The sequence below is a fragment of the Montipora foliosa genome, chromosome 2, assembly GCF_036669935.1.
Source record: "Montipora foliosa isolate CH-2021 chromosome 2, ASM3666993v2, whole genome shotgun sequence".
Lineage (NCBI taxonomy): Eukaryota > Metazoa > Cnidaria > Anthozoa > Scleractinia > Acroporidae > Montipora > Montipora foliosa.
Window position 1 is genome coordinate 2,273,583 of NC_090870.1, and position 12,103 is coordinate 2,285,685.

Sequence of the window (12,103 nt, forward strand, 5' to 3'; positions counted from 1 at the left end):
GTGAATTATGTCTCTCTGGCCGGTTGTCCTGTGGACGAATCCCAGGACCTACTGACACACTCCGGGGCACAGTTTTTGAAAGCTAAGAAAACCTTCAATCGATGCTTTATCACTCGCCTCCGCCATTTTGAATTTTTGAGCATATCCGCTGACCACTTTCGTCTGTTACCACAGGCAGCCCAGGGGACCGGTATTTTCACTGTGTTTTACGCAGAATCCCATACATAAAAGTTTGAATTAGAACTTTAAATCTTTAATGGGTGGTTTTTAGTTACAAATTGCCTTAAAAGGGCGAGAAAGTTATTCAAAAAGGAAAAAAAATGCTCGAAATCCGAAAAGTTGCTCGAAGAACTAAAAGTTGCTCCAAATCCGAAAAGTTGCTCAAAAGTTGCCGAGCAACTTATGTACAGCCCTAGGTGGCCCGACACTTATGAAAAAAACTATGAAATGAGAATCGGGAGTCTTCCCTTGTCATGGAATGGCAGAATTACCCAGAATTCTTTTTGGGCATGAGCGAGGCAACTTAAGAAGCACGACACTGGCCCTCATGGAATGGCTGAAGCGCGGCCAGAGGAAATGATCTCTAGCCAGACACTCAGGAGTAGGCCTGGTGTGCGCTGTTAACGTAGATTTTGGATTTCTGAACAAGTTTTTATCACAGAAAATTTGCGACAAAGTTGCAACAAAGGGTTTTTCTGCTTATATGAAAAATACGTTTTCTCTCCCGTCCCCTTCCTATGCATGATCTTCGCGGAAATTACATTCTGTTCCTCAATAAACCTGGAACAACCAGTCATGGTCTTAGTTCTCTTTTTTCTTACGTAGCAGCTAAGTTGCGGAATGCGCTACTTGATTTTATCCGTACCTATGAGTTTACTGGTGTTAAAAGAGAATCCAGGGCCGCACTTTGTAAAGCGGCTTTTCTTTTTAATGAATATATCTTTAAATATTATGTATTTAGTAGGTATCTGTATATGCTATGTATTTTAGCTGTAAATGTTATGTCTGGAAGATATTAGCTCCTGTAGTTATTCGGAAAAAGCTTATGACTGTATGTATGTTACATCTAGGAGGGCGCATGCGTACACTTTGTAATCTGCGACTCCAGTGCTTACCATATGACAGATAAAATGACTTTTCTCTTCAATATATAAGGCATCTAATTCTTACGCTATATTGACAAGGGCGGTTTGGAGCTGTGAGTAGGCGTGGGATTTGTCACATATGGTTTAGGGGCCGACATATCTCTCCCTCAATGCCGTACCGGGAGGCAAGGTCGGTAGCAGAAAGCAGCGAAGGGCCAACTGCGTCCAAAAGCGATCGCACGGGCCGAAATCCCGGGATGACTCGTTTGGTACGACGCTCCAGCGCCGGTGTCTGGAGGTACTGCGTTTTTGTCTCTTGTTCAAACATTCCGTCAGCGCATGCGCAAATGTTTTGGCTCTTCGATACCTAGCCTACCAAAAAAAAATTAACATCCTGGTTTTTGTTTGTTTGTTTTTTTTTTTTTTTTGTACCAGCAGTTGACATTTCAGTTGATTTTATAGGCATAAACGTAATGTAAGAACCGTGCGTGTCTGGTGTTGTCTCAGACAGAGGCGAGAGATGGTTTCATGCAGACTGGGACACCTAAAATGCTCTGTTGTAAACATGGCGGTTCACGAGTGAAGTTGTCTCTCTGGCCTTTCTGTGGACGAATCCCAGGACCTACTGACACAATCCGGGCAAGTTTTGAAAGCTAAAACCTTCAATCGATGCGTTATTTTGCTGGTAGGACTGGGTGGCCCGACACTTATGAAAAAAACTATGAAATGAGAATCGGGAGTCTTCCCTTGTCATGGAATGGCAGAATTACCCAGAATTCTTTTTGGCATGAGCGAGGCAACTTAAGAAGCACGACACTGGCCCTCATGGAATGGCTGAGGCGCGGCCAGAGGAAATGATCTCTAGCCAGACACTCAGGAGTAGGCCTGGTGTGCGCTGTTAACGTAGATTTTGGATTTCTGAACAAGTTTTTATCACAGAAAATTTGCGACAAAGTTGCAACAAAGGGTTTTTCTGCTTATATGAAAAATACGTTTTCTCTCCCGTCCCCTTCCTATGCATGATCTTCGCGGAAATTACATTCTGTTCCTCAATAAACCTGGAACAACCAGTCATGGTCTTAGTTCTCTTTTTTTACGTAGCAGCTAAGTTGCGGAATGCGCTACTTGATTTTATCCGTACCTATGAGTTTACTGGAGTTAAAAGAGAATCCAGGGCCGCACTTTGTACAGCGGCTTTTCTTTTTAATGAATATATCTTTAAATATTATGTATTTAGTAGGTATCTGTATATGCTATGTATTTTAGCTGTAAATGTTATGTCTGGAAGATATTAGCTCCTGTAGTTATTCGGAAAAAGCTTATGACTGTATGTATGTTACATCTAGGAGGGCGCATGCGTACACTTTGTAATCTGCGACTCCAGTGCTTACCATATGACAGATAAAATGACTTTTCTCTTCAATATATAAGGCATCTAATTCTTACGCTATATTGACAAGGGAGGTTTGGAGCTGTGAGTAGGCGTGGGATTTGTCACATATGGTTTAGGGGCCGACATATCTCTCCCTCAATGCCGTACCGGGAGGCAAGGTCGGTAGCAGAAAGCAGCGAAGGGCCAACTGCGTCCAAAAGCGATCGCACGGGCCGAAATCCCGAGATGACTCGTTTGGTACGACGCTCCAGCGCCGGTGTCTGGAGGTACTGCGTTTTTGTCTCTTGTTCAAACATTCCGTCAGCGCATGCGCAAATGTTTTGGCTCTTCGATACCTAGCCTACCAAAAAAAAATTAACATCCTGGTTTTTGTTTGTTTGTTTTTTTTTTTTTTGTACCAGCAATTGACATTTCAGTTGATTTTATAGGCATAAACGTAATGTAAGAACCGTGCGTGTCTGGTGTTGTCTCAGACAGAGGCGAGAGATGGTTTCATGCAGACTGGGACACCTAAAATGCTCTGTTGTAAACATGGCGGTTCACGAGTGAAGTTGTCTCTCTGGCCTTTCTGTGGACGAATCCCAGGACCTACTGACACAATCCGGGCAAGTTTTGAAAGCTAAAACCTTCAATCGATGCGTTATTTTGCTGGTAGGACTGGGTGGCCCGACACTTATGAAAAAAACTATGAAATGAGAATCGGGAGTCTTCCCTTGTCATGGAATGGCAGAATTACCCAGAATTCTTTTTGGGCATGAGCGAGGCAACTTAAGAAGCACGACACTGGCCCTCATGGAATGGCTGAGGCGCGGCCAGAGGAAATGATCTCTCGCCAGACACTCAGGAGCAGGCCTGGTGTGCGCTGTTAACGTAGATTTTGGATTTCTGAACAAGTTTTTATCACAGAAAATTTGCGACAAAGTTGCAACAAAGGGTTTTTCTGCTTATATGAAAAATACGTTTTCTCTCCCGTCCCCTTCCTATGCATGATCTTCGCAGAAATTACATTCTGTTCCTCAATAAACCTGGAACAACCAGTCATGGTCTTAGTTCTCTTTTTTCTTACGTAGCAGCTAAGTTGCGGAATGCGCTACTTGATTTTATCCGTACCTATGACTTTACTGGTGTTAAAAGAGAATCCAGGGCCGCACTTTGTACAGCGGCTTTTCTTTTTAATGAATATATCTTTAAATATTATGTATTTAGTAGGTATCTGTATATGCTATGTATTTTAGCTGTAAATGTTATGTCTGGAAGATATTAGCTCCTGTAGTTATTCGGAAAAAGCTTATGACTGTATGTATGTTACATCTAGGAGGGCGCATGCGTACACTTTGTAATCTGCGACTCCAGTGCTTACCATATGACAGATAAAATGACTTTTCTCTTCAATATATAAGGCATTTAATTCTTACGCTATATTGACAAGGGCGGTTTGGAGCTGTGAGTAGGCGTGGGATTTGTCACATATGGTTTAGGGGCCGACATATCTCTCCCTCAATGCCGTACCGGGAGGCAAGGTCGGTAGCAGAAAGCAGCGAAGGGCCAACTTCGTCCAAAAGCGATCGCACGGGCCGAAATCCCGGGATGACTCGTTTGGTACGACGCTCCAGCGCCGGTGTCTGGAGGTACTGCGTTTTTGTCTCTTGTTCAAACATTCCGTCAGCGCATGCGCAAATGTTTTGGCTCTTCGATACCTAGCCTACCAAAAAAAAATTAACATCCTGGTTTTTGTTTTTTTTTTTTTTTTTTTTTGTACCAGCAATTGACATTTCAGTTGATTTTATAGGCATAAACGTAATGTAAGAACCGTGCGTGTCTGGTGTTGTCTCAGACAGAGGCGAGAGATGGTTTCATGCAGACTGGGACACCTAAAATGCTCTGTTGTAAACATGGCGGTTCACGAGTGAAGTTGTCTCTCTGGCCTTTCTGTGGACGAATCCCAGGACCTACTGACACAATCCGGGCAAGTTTTGAAAGCTAAAACCTTCAATCGATGCGTTATTTTGCTGGTAGGACTGGGTGGCCCGACACTTATGAAAAAAACTATGAAATGAGAATCGGGAGTCTTCCCTTGTCATGGAATGGCAGAATTACCCAGAATTCTTTTTGGGCATGAGCGAGGCAACTTAAGAAGCACGACACTGGCCCTCATGGAATGGCTGAGGCGCGGCCAGAGGAAATGATCTCTAGCCAGACACTCAGGAGTAGGCCTGGTGTGCGCTGTTAACGTAGATTTTGGATTTCTGAACAAGTTTTTATCACAGAAAATTTGCGACAAAGTTGCAACAAAGGGTTTTTCTGCTTATATGAAAAATACGTTTTCTCTCCCGTCCCCTTCCTATGCATGATCTTCGCGGAAATTACATTCTGTTCCTCAATAAACCTGGAACAACCAGTCATGGTCTTAGTTCTCTTTTTTCTTACGTAGCAGCTAAGTTGCGGAATGCGCTACTTATTTTATCCGTACCTATGAGTTTACTGGAGTTAAAAGAGAATCCAGGGCCGCACTTTGTACAGCGGCTTTTCTTTTTAATGAATATATCTTTAAATATTATGTATTTAGTAGGTATCTGTATATGCTATGTATTTTAGCTGTAAATGTTATGTCTGGAAGATATTAGCTCCTGTAGTTATTCGGAAAAAGCTTATGACTGTATGTATGTTACATCTAGGAGGGCGCATGCGTACACTTTGTAATCTGCGACTCCAGTGCTTACCATATGACAGATAAAATGACTTTTCTCTTCAATATATAAGGCATCTAATTCTTACGCTATATTGACAAGGGAGGTTTGGAGCTGTGAGTAGGCGTGGGATTTGTCACATATGGTTTAGGGGCCGACATATCTCTCCCTCAATGCCGTACCGGGAGGCAAGGTCGGTAGCAGAAAGCAGCGAAGGGCCAACTGCGTCCAAAAGCGATCGCACGGGCCGAAATCCCGGGATGACTCGTTTGGTACGACGCTCCAGCGCCGGTGTCTGGAGGTACTGCGTTTTTGTCTCTTGTTCAAACATTCCGTCAGCGCATGCGCAAATGTTTTGGCTCTTCGATACCTAGCCTACCAAAAAAAAATTAACATCCTGGTTTTTGTTTTTTTTTTTTTTTTTTTTTTGTACCAGCAATTGACATTTCAGTTGATTTTATAGGCATAAACGTAATGTAAGAACCGTGCGTGTCTGGTGTTGTCTCAGACAGAGGCGAGAGATGGTTTCATGCAGACTGGGACACCTAAAATGCTCTGTTGTAAACATGGCGGTTCACGAGTGAAGTTGTCTCTCTGGCCTTTCTGTGGACGAATCCCAGGACCTACTGACACAATCCGGGCAAGTTTTGAAAGCTAAAACCTTCAATCGATGCGTTATTTTGCTGGTAGGACTGGGTGGCCCGACACTTATGAAAAAAACTATGAAATGAGAATCGGGAGTCTTCCCTTGTCATGGAATGGCAGAATTACCCAGAATTCTTTTTGGGCATGAGCGAGGCAACTTAAGAAGCACGACACTGGCCCTCATGGAATGGCTGAGGCGCGGCCAGAGGAAATGATCTCTAGCCAGACACTCAGGAGTAGGCCTGGTGTGCGCTGTTAACGTAGAGTTTGGATTTCTGAACAAGTTTTTATCACAGAAAATTTGCGACAAAGTTGCAACAAAGGGTTTTTCTGCTTATATGAAAAATACGTTTTCTCTCCCGTCCCCTTCCTATGCATGATCTTCGCGGAAATTACATTCTGTTCCTCAATAAACCTGGAACAACCAGTCATGGTCTTAGTTCTCTTTTTTCTTACGTAGCAGCTAAGTTGCGGAATGCGCTACTTATTTTATCCGTACCTATGAGTTTACTGGACTTAAAAGAGAATCCAGGGCCGCACTTTGTACAGCGGCTTTTCTTTTTAATGAATATATCTTTAAATATTATGTATTTAGTAGGTATCTGTATATGCTATGTATTTTAGCTGTAAATGTTATGTCTGGAAGATATTAGCTCCTGTAGTTATTCGGAAAAAGCTTATGACTGTATGTATGTTACATCTAGGAGGGCGCATGCGTACACTTTGTAATCTGCGACTCCAGTGCTTACCATATGACAGATAAAATGACTTTTCTCTTCAATATATAAGGCATCTAATTCTTACGCTATATTGACAAGGGCGGTTTGGAGCTGTGAGTAGGCGTGGGATTTGTCACATATGGTTTAGGGGCCGACATATCTCTCCCTCAATGCCGTACCGGGAGGCAAGGTCGGTAGCAGAAAGCAGCGAAGGGCCAACTGCGTCCAAAAGCGATCGCACGGGCCGAAATCCCGGGATGACTCGTTTGGTACGACGCTCCAGCGCCGGTGTCTGGAGGTACTGCGTTTTTGTCTCTTGTTCAAACATTCCGTCAGCGCATGCGCAAATGTTCTGGCTCTTCGATACCTAGCCTACCAAAAAAATATTAACATCCTGGTTTTTGTTTGTTTTTTTTTTTTTTTTGTACCAGCAATTGACATTTCAGTTGATTTTATAGGCATAAACGTAATGTAAGAACCGTGCGTGTCTGGTGTTGTCGCAGACAGAGGCGAGAGATGGTTTCATGCAGACTGGGACACCTAAAATGCTCTGTTATAAACATGGCGGTTCACGAGTGAAGTTGTCTCTCTGGCCTTTCTGTGGACGAATCCCAGGACCTACTGACACAATCCGGGCAAGTTTTGAAAGCTAAAACCTTCAATCGATGCGTTATTTTGCTGGTAGGACTGGGTGGCCCGACACTTATGAAAAAAACTATGAAATGAGAATCGGGAGTCTTCCCTTGTCATGGAATGGCAGAATTACCCAGAATTCTTTTTGGGCATGAGCGAGGCAACTTAAGAAGCACGACACTGGCCCTCATCGAATGGCTGAAGCGCGGCTAGAGGAAATGATTTCTAGCCAAACGATCAGGAGTAAAGTAAAGTAAAGTGGTGCATTTATATAGCGCCCTTATCAGACGTCTCAAAGGCGCTTTACAATGATCAATTTACCCCCAGCGGACTGGAAGCATATACAGGCGGAAATTGCAGACGCTTCTAAGCCGTCCATGCATGACAAGGGCGGTTTTGAGCTGTGAGTAGGCGTGGGAATTTTTACATATGTTTTAGGGGCCGACACACACTCGTACCCAACATCTTCGTTCCTTTTGACCAGGGTATACGTAGGTATACAGGGGTATACAATGATATACATGGGTATATAGTGGTATATAAGGGTATACAAGGGTATACTTTGGTATACAGGAGTGTATAAGGATTTACATAGATATATAAGGATATACAAGGGTATACGTGGGTATATAAGGGTATACATGGGTATATAGTGGTATATAAGGGTATACAAGGGTATACTTGGGTATATAGGGGTATACATGGGTATATAGGGGTATATAAGGGTATACGTGGGTATGTAGGGGTCTGTAAGGGTATACAAGGGTATACGAGGGTATATTTAACAATTATTTCATGAGCTCGCGGTGGATATGATATAATCATCTCATATCAAAGAAGCGCGAGTGGAATAATTGTTTTATTAAAAACGCCCCCAAAATATAGAAAACTAGACTACAATAAAAATAAAAAGGCCCAAAAAATCACGGATATGCTTGCCGTATTTGTAGATCATGGTATAATGGCTCATAACTCATGATGGCTTAGCCAATCAAAACTCTCGAATTGCATTATCCAATGATCCAGTTTTTAATAAAAGGGTATACAAGTGTATACGTGGGTATACAGGTATATAAGGATATACAAGCGTATACATGGGTATATAAGGCATACATGGGTATATAGCAGTATATGAGGGTATACAAGGGTATATAGGGGTATATAAGGGTATACATGGGTATATGGGGCTAATTATTAAATACACTATAAGTACCTTAAATTAAAATACATAATAATTAACAATTAGACCCGTGGCCCTTGAGGGCGAAGGGTCTAATTGTTTTAGTATCACCCAACTAGTCGGACAGAAAAGGCAATAATAAAGTTAGCAAATGCAAGTTGAAGAAATATTTATTTGGGAATAAAACGAAAGAAAACGTCACGCTTTTTGCTACTCGAGGACTATTGCTAATAGTCGTCTAGTAGCGTAGCCAATCAAAATGCAGGATTTGCATTAGTCCACTAGTTGGGTGATACTAATAGGGGATACCTACATGAAGTACTTACCTGTCATTGATTATGAAAACCGCAAACTGATGCTCCTGCAGGCACATGAGGTCAAACGCACGCGCACTCGTCCGCGCACTCCTCACTTCCTCCTTCCTTATATTTTCTTTCTAAATAACAACAGCATGTCTGTTCCGCGTCGACCTCCTCCTCCAATCCCCAGACCAGGTTATTGCAGAATTTGGTGACTTTTGCTTAATTCTTCAAATATTCATTCGTTTTTGTTCCCATAGGTCATGTACAAGTTGTGAGAGCTTTGTTCAATTATACTGCGCAACAGGTACAAAACCTCAGTTCATCCCGAATGATCATGACTTTCGATCTTTGTTTCGAAGTTTGTACTATTCGATATTAAGTTTATGTTTACTCTTCTTGTTTCTTCCTTTTGCAGCCAGACGAGATAAGTTTTGAGGAAGGAGATATTCTTTACATTATTGACAGGGTAACAACAGTAATTCGGTCAGTGTAAAAGGCAGACTGCAGACTGGAAGTGATTTCCGATTGGAAATTCCGTTTGGGAATTTTGGACTACCTTTCAAAAAATCCCGTTTTCTCAGGAAATTTTTCGTTTGGGAAGACCAAAATAGGCTTACCATTTACATTCCAACCGAAATTTCCGGATTTTTGTGATAAATGGTGAACAACCTATAACTCGGATACCTTTCAGGTATTCCGAGTAATAATTGTTGGTTTATCGATCGATATCCCTCGATGTACTGGTGTGAGAAATAACTTTGAACATTTCAATACATCTGGAAGTGCAAAAACAAAGCACAGATGATTTCAACGAGCGCATTTTCCGTGGACTCTTAACACCAGTCCCCAAAGGTGCAGCGACCTGCAGTCATGATAATGTGACAGATGTAATACAAACACTCTTTATTTTATGCTTATGACTCGTTTTTTATTATAAATATTCATTTTACCCTCAGTCTGCATTTTATCCCTGGTCTGCAGTCTGCATTTTACCCTCAGTCTGCATTTTACCCCCGGTCTGCAGTCTGCTGCATTTTACACTGACCGCATCGGTATTCCTTCAAATTATTGCAGTAGCCGTATACAATACTTAACAATTATTCACAGAAGGCGAAGTGATTATCGGTGAATATTCACCGAGACGAAGTTGAGGTGAATATTCACCAATAATCACTGAGCCTGAGGCGAATAATTGTTTTAGTATAAATACACAGGTGATTATTTCAAAAAAGAGAAAAAAAAATCTTCTTCACTTACAGTGGCAAAAGGACTACTGGCAGCCATTTTGTCCGTCGAGGTGATTATCGGCTGATAATCCGAGATAGCGAGCCAATGAGAGCGCGCAATTTTGTATAATCACCTGTGTATTTATACTAAAATCCAACAAAATTTATTTATTTACACTGGAGGAAAAGTAGCTTTCTTTTATCGCATTTGAATGTGAAGAGTGGACAAATTCATTTTCAAGTGGTAAGAAATTAAATTTGAGCATGATAGGAGTGGATGAATGTACCAAAATTGTCATTTGCCAGTCTTCTCTAAGAATATTTCACAACTAAATTGGGCAATCAAGTTCCATAATAAGAACAGCTCTTCAAATTGAGAGATTACAAATCAATAATTTATGAGGATTCAATCAGTTGTTCGTTTTTCATCAGAGGGTAACACCTGAGTACCTGGCAAAAGAGATAAGACCAAAAAACTTGAGCTAAACATTTTTGAGACCTTTACACCTTATTCCAAAATGGCTGCCATTTTCGTATTTTCTTTGTTTGATGGCAATTTGGCCTTTTTGGCCTCGTTTTACATTTGAAAGTGAGGCCAAAAGGGCCAATTTGCAAAGATACATAAGAATACAAAAATAGCGGCCATGTGTATGACACAGGAGGCAGTGTGGCCCATTGGTTAGGGTGCTTGCCTTGAGATCCGGAGATCCTGGGTTCAAGACCCGCTCCGACCACTGGTTGAATTTGATCCTGGTAGTCCCTGGTTCAACTTTCCAACTGCACTTGTAAATAGCCAACTGGTTTGCCTCCAGCCAGTTGGGATTCTTAACAGTTGTTGTTGTTCTGTTCTGTCGTTTCGTTGTGTTTCATTGGCCCTGAAAAGCCCCTTTGGGGAGCGGTCCATTAAGTATGTATGTATGTATGTACACATTGGTTCAAGGTGAGGTTCTCATGGCACTTTGCTAACGCTGCTCCTGGGAATGTTATATTACTTCCTCGTGATCCATTATTGCATCATCAAAAATGAGCTGTGCAGTGTAAGGATTGATTTCAAAACCTAAAATGAATGTTAGGAAGCAAAAGTAAAAAGGGTATTTTTGCATTATAGAACACTGGACCATGGTGGAAAGCCAAAGTGGGGAACAAAACAGGATTGATTCCATCAAACTATGGTAATATGTTTGTGAGCAGCAGTCACTTATTTAATGTTATACAGGGCTGGGCAATGGGGACGTGGAACATTCAAGGAGAACAGTTCTGTAGTACACATCCTGTTACTGAATATTTCCTTATTTGACTTGCCTCCTATCTTTTAGGAGAGTGGGTTTCTTGCTTTTCATACCCAGTAGTAGCAATATATTGTTATTGGTGGTTTTTCTGTATTCAAATTACAGAATATATAACCATTCTGTTATTTAATTATTTTGGATCCATACAGAATGCTTATCAACAAACCATATCAGATTCATTTTGCATCCTTATCTGAATAAGAATTTTAAGATCTGTTATAAATTTGCAGTCAGACAAACACATCTCTCTTTCATATCATATTAATTTTGTTATTGACTAGCCTGTGTCTCAAAAGCAACCTTTCTTGTGTAATATGCAGACCCTCAAGTTTATTAAAAGATTATTGCCTACAGTGGGTGATTTTTTATACGTATTGCCTGCAAGTAAATATTATTGTCATTATTTATAGTGTAATATTATTTTACATGTAGTTGCGGAACACACTGAATCAGTGGAAAACCCTCTGCATGAGGCTGCAAAAAGAGGTATGAATTTAACAATGTTGTTTTAAATGAAGCTTTTCATTCATCTTGAGGTCGTTATTTATTACGTTAAGCACAAGAATTATTAGAAATATTACAGTCATTTTATTATTTTTATGCTTCAGAATAGTCAAGAGGTAGCTTATGGTCAGGTAGAGGTTGTGTCACAATATTATTGTTTCTAATTTAACAACTTGAAGTTACTCTGTCAAAGAGATTTTACTTGACGCATAATAAACTATAATACCGTAAAGACTCGCAGATAAGCCGCACCACGAGTTTAGCGACTCAAATTTTGGGAAAAAAGTTTTTCATGAAAAAAACTCAAAAGAAATCCAAAGTCGAGACCATGAAGTGTTCTGTCTTCATCCAAGGCAAACAGTCTCGCCAACAATGGATCGAAAAATACTTTAAAGTCTTAACCGTAATTTTAGCTCTTTAGTAGAATAAACATCAAGTCC

At 41.1% G+C, this 12,103-nt stretch overlaps 1 protein-coding gene across 1 annotated transcript in view; it reads left to right on the plus strand.

Annotated features, from left to right (window-relative positions):
* The first annotated feature begins 8,717 nt into the window (after positions 1-8,717).
* Positions 8,718-12,103, plus strand: part of LOC137992021 (osteoclast-stimulating factor 1-like) — a 19,463-nt gene continuing 16,077 nt past the window's right edge. Inside the window, exons 1-5 of the mRNA XM_068837069.1 lie at positions 8,718-8,836; positions 8,902-8,948; positions 9,060-9,110; positions 10,979-11,042; positions 11,592-11,645. Coding sequence (XP_068693170.1) covers positions 8,794-8,836; positions 8,902-8,948; positions 9,060-9,110; positions 10,979-11,042; positions 11,592-11,645 — 259 coding nt within the window. The 5' untranslated portion in view covers positions 8,718-8,793. The remainder of the gene's footprint in view (positions 8,837-8,901; positions 8,949-9,059; positions 9,111-10,978; positions 11,043-11,591; positions 11,646-12,103) is intronic.